The sequence below is a fragment of the Triplophysa dalaica genome, chromosome 3, assembly GCF_015846415.1.
Source record: "Triplophysa dalaica isolate WHDGS20190420 chromosome 3, ASM1584641v1, whole genome shotgun sequence".
Lineage (NCBI taxonomy): Eukaryota > Metazoa > Chordata > Actinopteri > Cypriniformes > Nemacheilidae > Triplophysa > Triplophysa dalaica.
In genome coordinates, this window is record NC_079544.1 from 13,917,552 (window position 1) to 13,937,910 (window position 20,359).

Sequence of the window (20,359 nt, forward strand, 5' to 3'; positions counted from 1 at the left end):
ATTAAGAAGTGCAGTGATAAGGCAAAAATGACATGGGACATTAGGGAAGAAATACAGCTTGTCATGGTAAAAAGTGACTAAAATAGAAATCAGCTAAATTCTTTAAACAGTTGGGATTGTGGTGCACGAATAAGCAAATTAAAACAGTTTTCTCAGAATGTTACTTCACATGATGTTACTAAAAAATGTGTCATACTTTTTAAATACAAATGTTATTCCATCAGCAATAAAAACCAAGAAAGACCTTTCTATGAAAGAATTTTCACAGCTATAGATCTTCACATCAGATTTTACAGTATGACTGAATATTAAAAATAGTTGTGAATCTTTTTTTTGTGATAAGCATTTCTTCTGCAATATAATGTTTTCATTTTTGTTTCATTTTACCAGTGAGAAAATCTAGTTACAGTAGGTAAGTCAATCCACTTACAAAATGTCTATTACTGCCTGTATTATAAGTCTGACCATGCATCATTTCCCAATTGGAATTTATGACATTTTTCTAAATTTACAATTACAGCATATGGGTCTGAAACAAAATAAAAGTGAGTAAATACCGACACCTTTTTAATTGAATGAAACCCTCATTGTTCATCATCAATGAACCGTGTGACAAATTGAAGGGATGCGATTCAATGCAAAAACATTTAAAAGAACAATCTGTTACCTTAGCAATCTGCACACACCAGTTGAGCAGGTGTTGCGAGCCGATGTTGTCCTTGTTTTCTTTTATATAGTTGAGCAAGCAGCCATACGGCATCAACTGGGTGATGAGCTGAACGGTGGAGGTCAGACAAATGCCGAGCAACCGACACACGTGAGGGTGATCGACACTGGCCATCACATAGGCTTCCTACGGAAGAGGTCACATAATGTCAACATCATTGTCAAACTCTTACAGTCCTTACTAGGGTAAAACTACGAAACTGACTGCTTTAAAAGCATTCGAAAATATGTGCTGAGACAGAAGCCTGGAATTCGAAAGAAAAGTACTGAAAGCAGAACATAATAATCAAACCTCTGGGTGATCCAGTGCTCTTCCAAAAAAGCCAACAACAACAACCTTCTCCTTTTAAAAAATGAAGGAGGAACTGGCATCTATTTCTAACTAAACTTTAATGTTATTGATGATTTGATTTCTGCAAACTTGTTTAAAGAAGTTGCATGTTTACATACTGCAGATTAGTTATCTTCAAAGTGACCTTGAGAAACGGACTGTTCAACCACATCCTCACAATCAAAGAGAATATCCGAGGAAATAACATTCTTTGTGTTCAGAACAGAGGACCCTTTTGCCTTTAGGCCGATAAAAGAATCTGGAATTTCTAGACAACGCTTAAGCTTTCTGTTTTATATCAAATCCACATAACGTCCAGTGGGACTCTGATTACATTTTAACTCAAAGTTACAGTACACAGTATGTAGTATAGACTACAGTAACTGTGCTGGTCACTATAGGCGAATGCCTGATATGTACTAATCATCTCAAAAACTTCAACTTTACTGTCTGCATCTATATTTAGGTTAAGATATTTATTCTTTCCAAGCCTAATAAGCAGAGACAATTATAAGTGAGACATTCCTAGCTTGAGTCCTCCGAACAAAGTAGCTCTGGGATGCTATCAAAACATTTCTGTGTTTGTCTGGGCGACCTGACATAGCAACATTGGCTCAACTGATAGTGCGAGTTTGGGGTCGGATCATCCGTTTGGTCAAGCAATAGCTAACGCTGTAGAGTTTAATATGTATGCAATTCAGAAATTACAAACCTCACCGTCAAGCAATTGTTAACCGGTTCAAGCTGCAAATGTACAATCCAGGCATATGAATAGTTACAATACTGAAAAAACCTGCCAAGAAAATTTGTCAAGGATAGATACATCTGGTTCCAGGTCTTACAGTTGTTAAAACTGTTAAAGAAAAAAGCCAGGTTTTAAGTCTGTGTTGTATTGACCATAGCGTAAACCCTGAATAACATCCTGAGTAAGAGCTCAACAGATTCTACTACTCACATCCAGGATCTCTTTGTTTGCTTTAGGAGACGTGGCCTCTCGCAAGACCTTAATAGCTACAGGGATCTTCACGTTCTCCCCCTCTGGAACCCACAGACCCTGCAGGAAAAGACACATATTTGTCTTGACATCTTATGCCATGAGCGGATGAATAGTGGGTCACACTGACTAGCTAGATCATCTTAAATAAAGAGACATTGAGATTAAAGGGTAATGTTTATTGTAATGATAATTCTTGGCGATCAACATGGTGACATTTAAGTATGCGGTTCTGCGTAAATTGAGAATAGATCAAAAGGTGAAACAGGAAAAGCCAGTGTTTCTGTATGTATTTACATACGCATCCCAAGCGAGAGGATATTCACCTTATACACCGTACCAAAAGCTCCAGAGCCAAGCACTTTGATCTTCTTAAACTCGGTTTCTTTGAGGATGCGCAGCAGGGCCTGATTGGGGGCTTCTCCGCTGGGGGTCAGAGGCTCCACGAGCTGAAGACACAAATACACTGTCTCAGGAAATCACTCCTCCGTACTCAAACATACATCCTGTCCTTGAATGAGCGCAGGCTGACACGGATCACAGCAATGACTGATTTCCTTCACAGTTTACACTAGACACTTCAACTGTAAACTGTCTTTACCAGTTTGACGTCATATGGTTTCATATTGCCGAAGTGTGTGTGAGTAACAAAAATTATGAAGTAGTTTGAACAGTTTTTGGGTCAGACAAATATATAGTTTAACCACAAACCCATGCCATTGGTTGCCAAAGTATGTTGGGCTGCTTTTTTTGTTTAGGACATTTTGAACTTCGTTATACAGAAAAGTCAGCCAACCAATGGCTTATTTGGAGTTGTATGTGCATTTTAAGCAGGATCTTTGCTTTGCTAGCCAAGACACTGTAGGTGTCTTATAATCTGACCTCTCTTTCTTGAAGAAGTCGGCGTAAGGTTCTCTTCCTCTTGATGTGGCGTCTGCGCAGTACAACAGACACTCCAAGAGCCAGGATAACAAAAGCCAGAAGACCTCCAACCACACCAGCAGCGATCATGGACAATCCGGAACTACAGACACATGCACACTACCGAGTGAACTAAAGCTAAGAAAATAAGACTTGTTTTCAAATAATACATCTCTTGAATTGAGTTTCTTGTGTACTTCATATTTTTCAACATGATATTTTGGCTCTGCAATATTTTATTGGAAAACTCTGAGGCCAAAAACGTAACATTGTATAATAATAAAGTTAAAGCTTATTCCCTTTAGAATGAGAGTCGGACCACTTCTATTGTTAATTCCTTCTATTTATATATTCCTTGGAAAACATGACAAAAATACCCCAATATTGCCAAAATATATGGTTCATACTCTTTTTTACTTTACCTACAGAATGTATTATCGTGTATACAGCTTTACTAATTGTTTCGTCCAATATATATCCCATAAACTATAAAGTAGTATGGCAATAAATCACGTTTTACCTTTTAAAGTCTTTGCAGTCTTTCAGATCAGGCCCAGTACATCTGCAAAGCAGCGCAAAAATCCATCAATCTATTACACAGTGTTTCAATTATATACAGTATGTAAATTGTACACAGTAAATGACAACTCCATTATGCTAAGATGTCTTCCTCACCCTTGGGTGCAGTTCTCGTGACAAAGCTGGCACACTCGCATCTTGTCAGCATATTTCCAAATGAGTACGTCTTTCTCTCCCGGTACGCCTTGCGGGCAGCGCGGTACGCAGTGCGGTCCATCTTTATAGTTCGCACACACTGTACATTTGTCAGGTCCCTGGACAAAAGAGCAATTAAATAACATTATGTGAATTTAAATGGGATCCCTAGGATACTATTGGGATATTTGCGGTCTGTTCTTAGAAGTCAGAACACTTTAAGTAGAATAAGAAGGGTTTTCTGTTATCTAGCTGAGCATGATGCTGAGGAGTCCTGAGGTGTTTTGGTGGTGCAGGCTGTGAGACTTACAGGGCCGGAGCAGGTCAGGGTTTTATTCGTGAGAAGACACTCAGGATCACACTCAATGCATGTCTTATTCACCTCATATTCTCGTGGCTCACTGTAGAGATAGAGAAGCATGTACGTTAATGTAGTCTACATCATCAGTGACATATAACCAAATAATCACTATAATAAAAGCACATATCTTATAGCAGAAGTGGAGATGAAGTATGAAAGCTGTTACTAAATTTTTATGTTGGCAGGTAGCAGGGTAGATAATGTACACATCTATGGTATTTATATGCTGTTAAATATTATGTTACACTTTTTAAATAGGCAGAATGCACGGTACTGCCCAAATGATGACATCAACAGTCACACATTTTAAAAGTGCACAAGTGAACTCTTATGCAAAGAAAAGAGTCAGTTTGAATGGATCACACAATTATTGTGGTTTCAGGATTAAGCACTTCCGTCACTGTATTGTTTACTGAAAACTTGAGGGCCCATTTTTAATTTGCATCTGGAAATCTGGAAGTCCAGGACGACACAAGGCCATTACACAAAAATGTTTGACCACAGTATGACATGTACATTAGGTTTAGATAATCCAGCTCACTCACCCAGCTAACAGGTTACAGAAGGCCACACAACGTCTTTTACGGTTGCGATGTTTACAGTCAAAGCACATGGTGGGTCCGGGACCCCAGCAGCCATCACCTGTGCACATCTCATCACATGTGCTGTTCTGATTTGCTATAACACACATTCGATATAATGTCAACACAATGACCCGACACGGTCAGACATGGTTTCAAATAAACCTAATGAGAAAAGTTTTTCAGAGAAATGACTCTCCAACACTTTTAAGGAGTAGCAAGGTATTTTATTTACCACAGGAGAAATCATTAGCATTTGAGGATATTTTGACGGTCTGAGACGAGGATTTAAAGAGGCGTTTCCAGTGGTTAGAGCTGGTGTAGCAGAGACGTTCGTTGAAAGCGATGGCCACATCACCATCACTGATCTCCCTCAGAGACCGCAGACCCAGGTGTGTAATGGAGGTTCTGGTGACAGCAAAGCTAAATGTACCTCTGTGAGAGCAGAACGGGGTTAGGAAGAGACAAGACAGACTTAAGTAAGTGAGCTCTTAATGTATAATGGGTCACAACCACGAAGCATGTTTCATTACTGAGGAAGACTGACAAATATAAACCACTGTTCAATAATTCTTTATAGACTGTGTGCTTACTGCTGCTTCAGTCTTCCACGGATGATCTCCAGGTTTTCAAAGGGGCTGATGGACAACATGTTCTTCGGCCACATTTGAACCATCAGGTAGCCTTTGAGTTGGAAGAAAGTCATGTTTAAATTTAATCCAATCAAATTACTGCAGAACCTTTTTGCCTCTTGAAAATTGCTCTAAAAAACAAGACATGCTATAAACTATTTTCCATTCATTTAGTTAAAAACCACAGTTCTCTCACCAGTGATTTCTTTAACAGTTTCAAATACGTTGAGCTTTGCTGGGTTCATTTCTGAAGTGTTAGTATGTTGGTCACTGCAATAAAATGAAGAAATTATGAAATAACAGTCCTAAAATGTCACCACAGTCAGGATCACTTGAAACAGATGGTGAAAGATTTGGTTCAGTTTGGTTTATCTAATTGGTGAGCAGCCGTCAAAAAGGGTCGGAAAAAGAACAAAAAGAAGAAACAAAAAGCCATTTAAATAACTGTTTAGAGAAAAATGCAAAACTTAGAGAGAAAAAAACAGTAAAGTATTGTGCAATGGCTTCATGCTTATCATTAACCTAGCAAAATACAGTCAGGGGGCTCAGACTTTTTACTGTAGCTACTGCTTCTCACCCATTAAAAGTTGTGCTGAGTATTGCAACACCTCCGTTGATTTTTGTGCAGTTCTCAAAGGAGTCGATGTTGCTGGCATTGATTGACAAGACATTTTTCAGGGGCCCCATTCCCAACCCATCACACTCTAAATGAACACAAATGAAAAATTAACAGCAACTTCATTCGTAGTTAAATAATTACCTCTAAACCCCATGTTGCATTCAATACAGGTGTTATGAAAGTTTCAAAAGTAGTTTTAACAAATAGGGAAAACTTTACCGTCACAAATATACACTGCCAAATACGGTTTACTAGTTTTACATGTCTATTGAATTACCTTTGCAAGGCACAGACGTGTTTGTCCAATTCACACAAAAAGATTTAAAGTGCTGCATAAAATGTTTGTTAACAAAATAATTACGTTTTTAATGTATACCCTACAAACATTCTCAACTTTACCTTTTGGACAGAGGCCATCACACCTCTTACATTTCCGAACTCTACCCTCATCCACCTCAGAGGTGCCAGGGCTACATGTTCTCACACAGGCCCCGTGGTCCGTCACCACATAATTGTCTGAGAAGTAAGTGTGCAGGAACAGTCAATCTAGAATCACTAACACCAACTAACAAGCACAACACAATCTGAGACAACTGATGCTTAAGGCAAATTATTTTGTCTTGGTCCCTGTATAGTTTCTGAGATGTTACTTAGAATCTAGAATTGAGCAATGGGTTGCATTCTCATGAATCATCTTGAGATGGATTTACATTTAAACCCTGCTACCTTAAAATGATAGTTCAACCAAAAATCATTAATTCATCCTCTTGTCATTTCAAACCTGTATGACTAATTTCTAAAATATAAGAAGATATATATTTTGAAGAATGTTGGTAACCGAACAATGGTGGTCCTAATTTACTACTATAGACAAAAAAACAAAGTCAATGGGTTGTTGCCATTGTTGTTCAGTTAAACATTCTTTAAAGCGTCCATTCCCTGTGATGCCAATTTTCAAACTTAAGTTAGTGTGTAATGTTGCTGTTAGAGCATAAACAATTTCTGCAAAATGATAAAGCTCAAAGTTCAATCGAGATATTGTCTTTAACAGAATTGTCTTTTCAAGGACTACAGAAAACGGCTGGAATCAGACCACAGCCTATTACTCCCCAGGTACATGATGTCACTATTCCGAGTTTTTGAAAAACCTCCTCCTGAAGGAATACGCCAAAAAAAGGGCGAGGCCTTCCTTGGAGAAGAGGAAGAGCCGCTGGAGTAATGTTTGGTTATCAGAGATTGTAAACATTTGACTGAGCTATGCGCTTAACTACTTTCACCTTCATCACAGTCCTACAGCTGGTATTAAGAATTCAGCTACACACATTTTAAGATAACCAACGGTCAAATAACAGCTTCCATGACTTTAACATCGGCTGTGAAAGCTGTTCTGTGTATTACAGTGATATTGTGTGTGCGCAATTAAACACTTCTATGAAACGTCCTTTGAAGTCCTGCTTGCGAATGTCTCCTAGTCAATATGGTTGTTTTATTATCCAACAATATTAAAAGGCAAAACTAACGCTTCTGTTATTAGTTTTAATTATAATACCCGTCTGACCCAATTGATCAAGTGTCATTTCCCTCACCATAGTAGGGAATAAACTCTGGTAAGCTTTACCGATCAGAGCGTTTCGGAAGGAGGGACTTGATATATACCAGAAGAAATCCAGACGTTTTGTGAGAAGAGGGACAGTGGTGAACAATAGACTTGAAATATGTGAAATATAAAGCGTTTTTTGACATTAGAAATGTCCATTGTTAAACACCCCAAAAACATAATCAAAGCTTCAAAAACAGCAAAAGAAAAAAATATTTATTTTGTGTTCTGTAGAAGATAGAAAGTCTTACAGGTCTGAAATGCAAGGAGGATGAGTTAATGATGACAGGATCTTCTTTTTTGGGTGAACTATTCCTTTAAAATATTAATCTTCTAAATAAAGATATTCCAGAAGGTAGACCTAAAAACTTTCGGTATAATATACTAGACACACTATATTAAGAATTCGACCATGTGTTATGGTAAAAATGTAGACAGTTAAAATCTAACACAGGGGATAAAATAATCTAATAATCTTAAAATAATAAGGTAACTTCAGGCATTATGGTCAGCCTTACGTGGACATTTCTTGACACACGTTGCTCCGAAGCTGTACTTCCCGTCAGGGTTGGGAGCGAGCTGATGTGTGTTGGGGTCGTACAGCATGAGCCGTGGACAAGCGTCCTTGCATGTTCCATCATCCTGGAAGTCTTTGCAAGCCTGTAGCACATAAGCAAATAAACAAAATTTCCCATGAGTGCACTAGTCCAATAGAGAAAGCATTTTCATTGCCCTTGAGGTTAGATTTAGTGCAGCTGTGTACGCAATTGGCAATGAATGTTTCCATGTAATATTTTAGACATGCTTTATATCCTGTACACCATTACAAAAATGGAGACGCTAGTGGTTGGCTGTTATTTAAAGGAATAGTTTACATCAACATGAGTTGATTACTTCTTGCCAAATAAAAAAATTAAATTGAGAAATATTCTGAAAAAGTCCTTGTTATTATGGGAAGTGGACAGCCCCTGAACAGGGTTGTGTGTAATTGAGCATTGCATTGAGAAGGCTTTTAAATTACAATTGAATTCTGCAAATTGTTATTTAGGAAGAACACATGAACAATTTCAAATTTGGTTTTACAAAACTATTTACTCACTCATTGTTGATAGTGTTACATGACATAATGTGTGTGTGGTTCTCACCAGACAGTCGGTTGGTTTGGGTCCGGTGCAGCCCGCTGAACAATGCTCATTACAACAGTCAATGGGTTTGGGCCCCTTACATCTTCCAGAACATTGTTCTGCGCATATCAACCTAGTCACTAGACAGAGAGAGAGGAAGAACTTCAGAAATACTAAAAGCACCATGGTTTGCTACAGCTGGCAGGAGTACAGCAACAACAGACGCCTTTGAACAGTGAAGCAATTCATTATTATTATTTAATAGCAATATTCAATAGCAGTTAAGGGGTGTACTAAAGGGGAATATTGGCTTTAAAGAAGAAATCTTTTCTAATGAAATGTAGAGGCATTTCATACTATGCTGTCTCAAATGTTAAATATTTCACATTGACTTTTTAATAGGCTTGCAGAGGTTTTAATGTCAGTGAACTCAGCATTACATTAACACAAAAATAGATCTTCAGTCTGTTTGGTTGATTTTGCTGTTTTAATACGTTTTTATAAAGCTTAAACGATTTCAATCTTTCAGGGACAGTTTTCTAGCACTTACTTGTTTGACAGCTTTGGGGTCCTGGAGCCCAACAGGAGCCATTTTTACACTTCAGGTCACACTTCTTACCTGTGGTAGGTGAGATACAAAACTCTTAGTAATGGTCATTGGTTTAATTAGCAATGATTAATATAATCGTAGAGACATACAGCGTTTATCATAATTAGGTGCTGGCTGTTCAATTTTAGGATGACTTTTCATGTTGAGAATGTCCGTCCACTGGATGGTCTCCACGTTACATAAATGAGTGTTACTGGTAAATTTGACTCCACCCTTCAGTATTTCTAAAAGAGGAAAAAACGTTGTTTATTAAATGTGTGTTTTCAAACTGATAGGCAAAATATGTACAATTCAATACACAGAATATATATTCTATATTCTTGTACATATGGGACAGGTCTGTTAGTAACCACATACCAGTTAAGCTTGTCAGTGGCAACTGGTTCACGCCTTTTCCACTGCTGCTGTTGGAGTTTAATAGGACGGCTAGTGCGTATTTGTCATCATAAAGGGAGTGGCCACGGATAATGCGCAGGTTTTCAAGAGGGATGCTGGGAGCTGTGTTGACAGCTATTAGAACATAGCCACCAACTTCTTGAATGCTCTACGAATTAAAAACATACAAAATACTATTAAACATTGCATAACACTGTAAATACATTAAATAGTTTTGATTATCTGCTTTAGTGTGAATATCTACAAGTTAAACAATACTGGGGTTAAAAAAATTGTTGTGAATTTCAATGCAGTTAAACTGCAACATTTTCTGTATTTTAACCTGTTCAACCCAAGCGTTTATAATGTTGAGCAATAGTCATACCCTGAGGAAAGACAAGTCATGCTTCTCTGTCATGTACGTAATTTCCAGGTTTTCCAGAACCACTGTGCAGTTGCTGTACATCTTCACTATAATCTGATAATGATCATCCACTGTTCCAAGCAGAGCCAGTTTGTTATTGGCTCCATGACAAACTAAAGTAAAAACGAAAAAAGAGAGATTAACATTCAATCCAGGTGCAGCCTGAGACCTTCATGAAAGTGTACAATATTTAAAGATAAAACAATCAGAAGCTAAAAAATATGTACATAAATAGATGAAGTATAAGTGCTGAATATACTGTACACACCGCAAAAAAGTTATCAATAATATAACTCGATTTTTAGGTCATTTTAATGCAAGTTCAAATGACTTGCAAAGCCAATTATAAGCCAACAATTTAAACCTAAATATTATTATTATATTCTTTTTTTTATTTAACTATTTCACGTTTCTTTATTAAGGATTGATATTAAGAAAAAAAAATTCAAAACATATAATTGTTATCTCTTCAATAATTTTTTGTTTAACACTTATATAAAACTTATATGACTATTTTATAACATCTGTTTGTGCAGAGGTCTTGATGGCAGTTATTTGTTCTTCAATAAAATGTAGCCCAATTCTAACAAATATGAATGATGCGCATGTCATTTTCAGTGAAACAAAACACTTTGTTTGGATTTAACCAGACAATTACAGTATACTTATTAAAACAACAAAATGACAATCATTTCATGATAAAAATCCTTAAAATAGTATTGGTAGAGCATAAAGCCATCCTGAGAAATGTAGGTGATTTTGGAGCTAATGAATTAGTCAGAGTTTAGTTTAGGTGGGCGTTTGTTTTAAGTGCTGTGAGCGGCAACGGAAAGACTCAGTGGTGGGCCAAGATAAATAGTGCGTGTGGCAGAAAGCTGCTTAAACTGTCTGATCATAGTACGCATGTCTGGGAAAAACTATTTACTGAGGTCTGACTCTGAAAGTATACATTGCCGTTGAGACACTGTAATTCTAATATAAAACTGCATTTTTGTTAAAACTCTTAGTATAATGAATAAGAAATGAAAACACCAAAAGCGAATAATGTTTTGTATTGTTTTGTTTAGTGTCCCGAATGCACGTGGTTATTTTAGTAGCAGGATGCAATAATCAATATTTATCAATAATTATAATATTTATCAATATAATAAAAAATGAATCAATATCAACAACCACAATGTACAGGTTAAACTGTCCACAAGTCAGATACAGATACACACACACACTAACGCAAACAGCTTTTCATGAGTAACTGCAAGGTGTCAGTGATTAGTAACAAAATGAAAGCCATCAACATCTCCTATAGTGCGTCATAAGATATCCCCTATGAGGGAAATGTCTTGGCAGCTTCCACTTATAGATGCATCAGACTGTCAAATAGCAAATCATTTCATTATTGTTCATGTTATAATGAAGTTATTGTGTTATGAAATACAGCCCCATCAGTTCAACAGGGCCTGAAGTAAGAAATAACTTGATTAGTTGAAATTGAGGGAGGAAATTCCCACTGATCTTAAGGAAATTAGCACTTTAAATTGTTAGACGGGACAAAGATGACTCTGATAACCCAAAGTGACAAAATGATGAATCAACATTGATGTGCTCATGAAAACAAATATAACTTTGACAATCTATTACAGTGGTTATCAACAGGTATGCCAAAATGGTTTTTCAGGACTGTTAAATTTTTGTAAATCCAATCAGATGAATCAAAGAAAACATTTTTGCATATTTCTCAGCAAATGCTTTCTCATTTGTAAATTACTTTGCATGTCTATTATTTATACATAAATAAATAATTGTAACTGAAAATCTAGTTTGTTGAGTTTTATTTTAAAGAGGGCCTGTCTGTAAATGAGGCCTGTCTGTAATTGAGGGGGCCATAATGTATATCTATGTATATGTATATGTACACTCACCTAAAGGATTATTAGGAACACCATACTAATACTGTGTTTGACCACCTTTCGCCTTCAGAACTGCCTTAATTCTACGTGGCATTGATTCAACAAGGTGCTGAAAGCATTCTTTAGAAATGTTGGCCCATATTGATAGGATAGCATCTTGCAGTTGATGGAGATTTGTGGGATGGACGAAGCTCCCGTTCCGCCACATCCCAAAGATGCTCTATTGGGTTGAGATCTGGTGACTGTGGGTGCCATTTTAGTACAGTGAACTCATTGTCATGTTCAAAAAACCAATTTGAAATGATTCGAGCTTTTTGACATGGTGCATTTTCCTGCTGGAAGTAGCCATCAGAGGATGGGTACATGGTGGTCATAAAGGGATGGACATGGTCAGAAACAATGCTCAGGAAGGCCGTGAGTGTGCCAAGAAAAAATCCCCCACACCATTACACCACCACCATAATTGCATTAATGAGAAATTGAACAAGTGTTTTTTCCCACAAAATAACTGTACTACTGATACTGACAAATAAGTTACTTGATGAGCAGATTTGATTCTGTTTTTTTTACAAAGAGGCAGAGCCTTCAGAGAAGCTTTGTTATCGATTGGTGCTAAATAGAGAGAATTCATTTGAACCAACAGAAATTGTGCTTGTCAAAAAGTATATATTTAACTTTAAATGAAAAGTCTCTTGTTATTACCTTCTTACGATGATTTTATTGTGTATTAAGGACTCTTTTCCGCATGTTCACAGCACATGTAAATATAATGTAAAATAGAACTTAGTAAGAGCATTCGCTTGTTGTTTATTCTTGCTGTGAACGGATTTGAAACGATCCAGCATTGTCTCAAGTAATCCACAGATAAATGACTTGTCCTGAACCTCTGCCGTTAGTTTCATTTTAAACATCTCAAATATCAAATCGTTTGTCCTCGGGGCTCAAAAGATCTGTCACAGCAAAGAGCAACTCTTGGTTATGCGCTCACATTGTGTGTGTGTGTAAACTTGTCAATAACGACCTGGATTTTGCGCATCTGCAACGGCAGCGGGAGACATCAGTGACGTGAGTGACTCACACAGTTGACTATCACACACAGCCTGCACTGGTGGCGGGCTCGCGTTCTACTCGTCTTTACTCATTCCAAATTTGCAGGTCACACAGACCACAAACTGACGTTGATTTGTGGGGGTGTGGTTACAAGAGGCGTTTCAGGCAGGTCCGGGTAAGCATTCGCTTTTAGATAGAATGCATCTTTTGTTCCGACACATACATTTTTGCAATTTTTCGTGTCTGGGCAACTCATATCACACCAAAGACACAGAAAAACACGTATTCGCGCCATATGACCCCTTTAAACGCAATCATTAGATTTACATAGCAGTCGCGCTTCGTGCACTTCAATGCCCTTTATGTCCACTCCGCAGGGCTCTTACGGGCAAATTGAACAAACCTCTGAAGCTGTAGAAGAAGCATACAAAATATGTTGAGCGGGGGTCAGGAGGACCAGGATGAAAGGGATACCTCACCCAAGAATGAAAATTCTGTCACCATTTACTTACCTTGAGTTGTTCCTAATGTGTATACATTTCTTTGTTCTGATGACCAAACAGAGATCAACACCCATTGACTGCCATAGTAGGAAAAAAACAATGGTAGTCAAAAGTGCCTGAGAATTGTTTGCTGTTCTAAATTCTTCAAAATAGTCTTTTTTAAGTAATTTTATCTACTATGGGAGTCAATGGGTGTTGAGATCTGTTTGGTTATAAGCATTATTCCAAATTTCTTTCTTTGTGTTCATTTGAACAAAGAAATGTATACACATTAGGAACAACTCGATGGTGAGTAAATTATGACATAATTTTCATTTTTGGGTGAAGTATCACTTTAAGAATCACAGCAGCTCGGCTCATTGTTCGAGAGTGAGAAAAGTTTTTCGACACTACAAGAAGTCAAATGCAGTATCATAGTTATCTTTAGCAGTCTCCTCATTTTCTTTTTGTTGATTTTTTCGTAATTAAAAAAAAACGGAATATTGTGCACACGCCATCACAGTATAACTCTTGCCGCAAAAGATGCGTAGGGCGCAACACGTGACATAATTAAACCAATAACTTTGAAAACAACAGGGAGCAGTGATTGGTCGAATAACCAGAGTGACAAATCAACAATTCCTTATTTTTTATTTTAAGTAATCAAAAATCTTAAGGGGTTGTACATGTAAATGAGCTACGCTACTGGTTTGTTGAAAGCCGAGTCCTGAAGTGAAGCCAGTCGTGAATCTCTGCACTATGTACAGTTAGTCACACAAGTTACATGATGGTGCAATGTCAGAAAGGCTTGTCATATGGGTGGCAATCTAGATCTTTAATAGGCTCAGATAACTGATAGGTCAAACCAAGGTTATTTTAGTTTACTAAAATGAAAACTTTGAAAATGTTCCTGTTCATTGTACAGGAATGCAAGGCAGTGTTAGCTTGCTCACCGGGAGACTGCATCTATTTATTTATTTATTAGATATTATTAATTAGAATGATCTTGCTTGTTCTATAAACATCATGCACTGTGCTGTGTTTTACCTTTTCTGTTTTTCCCTGTAAAGCTGCTTTGGAACAATTGAATTGAATTGAATTAATCAAATAAAATATTGACCCAAAAATTATTGGAAAAACTTAACTCATGGAAAAATTGAAATGTTGCCACAAAAATAAACAGAAGTTCAAAGCAGTAAAATAATAATAATAAACTTAAACTAAAGTAAAACTAAAATAAAAACGTATTAAAATTAAATAGCAACATTAAAAATAAACCGATAAATAAAAAAATGACAAAAGCATATACCAAAATTGCTAAAACTTTAACTAAAATTAAGACTAAAAATGTTAAAATAAAAGCTAATTTCAAATATGAATCAAACTAAAATCAAAACTATAATAACTAACCATTCAATCGGTCAAAGTAATTTGTAATGTTGCAGTTTGATAAGCTATACTCCACTTTTGAGATAAACGTGTGTTGACATGATTTAGAGGAGCCAGCTTGAGTTATGTTTTTCTTTTTGTTTCTATCAGTGGTGCAATGGTAATGGGACACAGCAGAACTAAAGAAGCCTGTGCACAGGACAAACTAATGCATTGTAGCGCGTGTTGAGGTGTTGACATGCAACAGGAGGGATTTTCACTGAGGATACTGGCTGTTGCGGGGTTGTTAGGTCGCATTCTTTAACGTGTCTGTTCTTGAAAGAACGCCTGTAAACAACTCTTTTCCTGAGCAACAGAAGTCTCAAATCCCATGCGTAGAACGAGTTAAATAAAAAAATGAATGAAATATGTTTTCCCGATTCTTCCAGACAAAACGTGAAAACAACTAAATTGACTGTTTTTTCATCTCCAATATTTATTTTATATAATATAAAAGAATATGTCACATTAGGTAACACTAACAAATTGGCTAAGGTCAGAAATAGATAAGTGTTTTACCTTTAAACCGAGTAGTTGCAAGCGAGTAACACATTTCAAAACTGAAACTACAGTTTATTTATTTACTTGCGGAACATGTTTATCAAACCTGTAGTCAGGATTTTGTCATTTTAGTGCTCTTTAGTTAGTCATTGACTTTAATTATCATTGAGATGCGATCACACCTTTCTGCCTCAAGACAGAAAGACAAGATGAGACATAGGCCTACCTAACTGTCTGTAAGTCTCAGACTTGTTCCATTGCTCCTAAACGGAAGTCTTTATTAAAAGAACAGATACAATATTTTCTTATAAGTGAATTTAACTCATATCCTAGACCCAGCAAATAAACATCACCTGTTAATTAAATTTCAGTGTCTTCCACAAAGGGTGTTTTGACCTATATTCTCCTTGTTGCCCAACAATTAGAGCAATCTGGCTGAAGGGCAAGATGTCTGAAGAGCGCTTGTGTTATTAGGAACAGCCGAGAAGGAAATAACGAGGTTAAGAAAATAGGTTCCTTGTTCTCTGTCATCTGCTGCGCTCTTAAAGCAATAACACAGCGAGATAGTTTAGAGTAAAGCCATCAACCCATCACCCACGCGCCGGACAAGATAAATGCATAAATAGTGCCTTAGCGCTGTTATCTGGGACAGCCGATAAAGAGTTACTCATTTCCTGATCAGTATAAAGGGTATCAGCAGATGACTCCGGTTGAAGGAGGCAAGCCCTCCCGTGTCAAAGCAATGTGTGATCTCACTTGATGTTGCTCAAACTACACATTACAGACATCGTCCAATAACACAGGTTGTTCTGTTTTTCTTGTGTACCCTGTGATGAAGAAATTATTAACCAAGCATTTAACGTCACCTCGACGTGTTTCATCAATGAAGGCTTATTGGCTCATTTCCGTCTGGCTCAGTGTCGTGACGTCAATGGTAAGGTGTGGCCAGATCAGGTGGGAGTGTACAGTTTTTTATACAGTAAATGATGTAACCGTGTGCAGGTGTACTGACAATTGGTCATAGAGCGTGTTAAGCGTTCCCATGCACAAGTGAGCATGGTAAACCCCAAGAAGATCCTTAGACACATGAATAGTTGCAAAATGCGGAAGGTTAAGCCATTTAATGTCTTTTCTAGAAGAGGGTGTGAGCTGATCGTAATGCTTTAGGCTATTACAACAAAAAGGTTTAAACTTACCAAAGGAAACTATGTACAGTATAATGTTATGTATCCGTGTTACTCATTTCAATACTTTAAAAAATGTACAGCAAAATACACACAAAGTAAAACAAGAATAGCTGTGCTAAACTGCATTTTATGATTTTAGGTTTCATTTTTGACCAGGACAGCAGTGAACTGTCACTTTAAAGGGATAATACAGCCAAAAATGAAAATGATGTCATCATTTACTCACACTTGTCATTTCAAACCTGTAAGACTTTCTTCTGCAGAACACTAAAGAAGATATTTTGAAGAATGTTTGTTACCAAACAACTTGCACAGGTTTTGTGTCTATACAATAGCAATTAATGAGTATTGCCTCTAGACATAATTTTCATTGTTGGGTGAACTGTGGGTGAACACCAAGATCCAAATGTAACAATTGAATGAAAACTGACCCAAGCAACTACATTTTCACTGCTAATCCGCATTTTACTGTAAGTCAACATAAATTGAATAAAAGAAAAGACATAATTTTCCACCACAAAATACAGTTTCATTACCTGGAATGTAATTAGCTGTTCAAATCGTTTTTAAATGAGTTACGGAAAATGAATCCACGATTATGAGGAAATAGCATTGATAACCAATTTTCTTATGCAATTACATTAGTCATTATTCAATCCCTGGAGAAAACAATGGCCTTTTCTGTGTTGTATAAAACCATATATCCATATCAGTTATAAACATATAAAGATACATTTTGGTGATTATTGCTTTCATTTCATTGCATGTGACCCTGAGGGTTACTTAGGGTAATATGCACATTACTGCATTGCATATTGTATTTTTCCCTAAATTGTCCCTTTAGTATTTTGTGACAATAACCTCAAAAAACACTTGTAAAACTTTTAACATAACATCTTTATGGGTAGATAAGGGAACCAAAATACTAAAAAATACTAAAATGTGTTTAATCTCCATTGTAGATGAATTGCAAAAAATAATGTTTCTGTCTCCCACGAAAAAAGGCAGATATTCTTTTTATATATCATCGCCTTGCCTTGGATCTGAAGTTGTAGGCTTTGGAAATAGATCAGTATAAACCTCACAGGACCTCTATCAGTTTTAATGAGGAAAATAAAGCGCTTCCTCAGGTCTTCCTGTGCATTAAGCCCACGCTTCCCTCTCCTGCTAGGAGTGAATTGTTTAAGATTTGTCAGAGGAGGTGTACTCAATAACATATGTCGCAATCTAAACAAAGATAGAATCAAAACACAATCAGGTTTCTCAGGGTGGAGATGAAACTAATGTATTCTGTCTCTTTGAAGCTCAATTCTGCATTCTAAGTAGGAGTGGCAACAATAAACAAGTGGGATAAAGATTAAAACTGTGGAGATGTGGGGGTGTTGAGGATTAGGGACCTGAGGAGCCCGCAGGAAGATGATGGGATGATGCACAACCATCAGCTCACATTCACCACCACCGCTACAACTAAAAGAAGTTATGGCAATGAAACAGAGAAGAAGAAAAAAATTGGCCCTTCTGACATTGCAGGAAGTTCCTTGAATGGGGTCGATCACTGCGTTACTCCAAACCCAGATGCTTGTGTCCTCCAGGGAGGACAGACGGAGCGAGAGGAAGGGCTGGAAAGATTGAACTTGAGAGAACTGGGAAGAAAGACACGTGTTCGGATCATGCCAGATGCTGAACACCCACAGAAAAGTCCTGGGTTTTATTTCACCCAACATACTTGAACTGCATTATTGGCTTTACTACCAGAAAGTAATAGGCCTACAGTGTTGTTCTTATTACACCCACTGTAGAGCTTCCACCTCTTATACACACGAGTAAGTGGGTCTTACAGGGTGTTAAATGAGAAAAGTTCTAACTACATTTACTCACTCTCATGTCATTCCAGACCTGCATGACTTTCATTATTTCATTAAACATAAGTGTCCTGGCAACTCTTTTAATATAAGGAAAGTAAATGAGAACTGGGCTTCTGGGGTGACAAAAAGAACTTTATAAGAATCATAAAAGTGGTTCATGAAATATACATGGGCGTGCAGTATTTATTCACTTTTTTCAAAGTCCCCTGAAGCCATATTATTCCTTAAAACTGTAAAAACGAAAAAAATTCAAGTAATTATTCACTGAAAATCAAATTGCTCAAACTCTCTTTTAAACTGTCCTTGAACTCTTTAGAAATAGCGAATATTAGCGATGCTTAAAAGTGGTTGATTCAGTTTACAAAACCAGTGTTAATGCACTGATCTGATTCTTTAGTTCCTCAAATGAATCATCTGGTCACAGGGGTTAACAAAATTATCAATAAGTATGATAATGATTCCCAGATAGAACAGGTACGTCTGTAAGAGCTGGAGATCTGGAAAACATCTGCTATGTAAATAATTGACATATACATGTCTTATACATGACATCTGACAGCAGATGTCTCTGAAACATATTTCAGATGAGAAAGCAATCAAAAAATATGTCTTGCAGATGTAAATGCAGACATCTAATAAACGTCTTCAAGATGTATGTTTGCTCTCAGCTCAGGGTTTGAAGCCTGAAACCTCCAATCCTATGCATTGACGCAGAATGAAAAAGACCAAGCTGGTCAATATTCAAAATGTTGTACCCTATGGATGAAAGAAAGTCACATGAGTTCAGAACAACATGAGGGTGAGTAAACGCTGACAGAACTTTCACTTTCGAGTGAACTTAAGGACAAACACTTGCAAAATGATACAATTTTGGTCATTTTTTAATTTTTAGAGACATCGGTTATAAATCTGATTAAATGACCACTCTGCCTTCTTGGACATTGTTGTGTCTTTCTGAAGAAGTACAGAACAATAATTCGAAGCAAAGATGAGAGAATGTACTTCGTCTCGCAAGCACATCTCACTTTCTTTCGTAGAAAAGAGAGACAAATAAGGACCTAAACAGAGGCAAATGTTTATCTCTCTTGGAAAGGCCTCCCTAACAACTCAGGCTACATCTCCAGTTACACTTTGCAAATCTTTGACTGTGTTTATCCTGAGGCCCAGTGCTGGAATGCTGGAGAAAAGGTCGTTTTTAATGCCTTTTAGTAACTTTAACAGAACGTTTGCATGCTAACATTTCATAAGGCTTTCTTTGCACTTTGCGTGAATGCAATCGAATTGCAGTGAAGACACATCTGCATGGCTTCACACAACTGAATCGGCAATCAAACAATGGCTACAATGCTTTTAACCCGCTTGCAGACCGTGTGAACAAAACGTGCCCATTCATGACACTAGGATCCATTACCCATTGAGTTGCTAATGTGATCACTGGTGTCTACAATCATGGGGTTTATTCATCATTTAGGAAGGAACTGAGGGAGCCAAGAGCTGATTCATGGCAACGGTTAACAGTGTCCAAAGATCTGATTTGTCCCTCGCACTGTGATTTATTATTTTCAAAAAGTAAACACTGCTTGTCTGTTTTCCGTTCCAACAAAGACATGCTGTGCTCATGACAGCCAAGCTAAGATCATTGATTGACTTATAACAATGCATTAACTTCTTTTGTTCCTGCATCCAAACCCAGTCAGTTTTCAATATTAAATGTTATGGGAAACCCAACATTAGTATTTTAAAGCTATAATTATGGCATCATTCCAGTCATAACCCTATAACATATGACTCAGCACCGAAATGACATTTTGATAGAGGCCAACAGGGCAAGTAAGTTTAGCAGGGTTTTGTGCACATCGTTGTAAAAAGAACATGTGTAATGTCAAATAAGGAAACAAAAAGGTCTATAAAGCTTTTTTTTGAGGTTGTC

General features: G+C 37.1%; 1 protein-coding gene across 1 annotated transcript in view; it reads right to left on the reverse strand.

Annotated features, from left to right (window-relative positions):
- The window catches only part of egfra (epidermal growth factor receptor a (erythroblastic leukemia viral (v-erb-b) oncogene homolog, avian)), a 43,118-nt gene that overhangs the window by 6,558 nt on the left and 16,201 nt on the right, over positions 1–20,359 (reverse strand). Inside the window, exons 2-20 of the mRNA XM_056742761.1 lie at positions 9,971–10,122; positions 9,568–9,754; positions 9,300–9,434; positions 9,151–9,219; positions 8,622–8,740; positions 7,995–8,136; positions 6,279–6,395; positions 5,838–5,964; positions 5,457–5,530; positions 5,222–5,312; positions 4,864–5,063; positions 4,593–4,725; positions 3,997–4,087; positions 3,648–3,805; positions 3,493–3,534; positions 2,934–3,075; positions 2,378–2,500; positions 2,013–2,111; positions 668–853 (exon numbers count right to left, since the gene is read on the reverse strand). Of these exons, the coding sequence (XP_056598739.1) occupies positions 668–853; positions 2,013–2,111; positions 2,378–2,500; positions 2,934–3,075; positions 3,493–3,534; positions 3,648–3,805; positions 3,997–4,087; positions 4,593–4,725; positions 4,864–5,063; positions 5,222–5,312; positions 5,457–5,530; positions 5,838–5,964; positions 6,279–6,395; positions 7,995–8,136; positions 8,622–8,740; positions 9,151–9,219; positions 9,300–9,434; positions 9,568–9,754; positions 9,971–10,122 (2,387 nt within the window). The remainder of the gene's footprint in view (positions 1–667; positions 854–2,012; positions 2,112–2,377; positions 2,501–2,933; positions 3,076–3,492; positions 3,535–3,647; positions 3,806–3,996; positions 4,088–4,592; positions 4,726–4,863; positions 5,064–5,221; positions 5,313–5,456; positions 5,531–5,837; positions 5,965–6,278; positions 6,396–7,994; positions 8,137–8,621; positions 8,741–9,150; positions 9,220–9,299; positions 9,435–9,567; positions 9,755–9,970; positions 10,123–20,359) is intronic.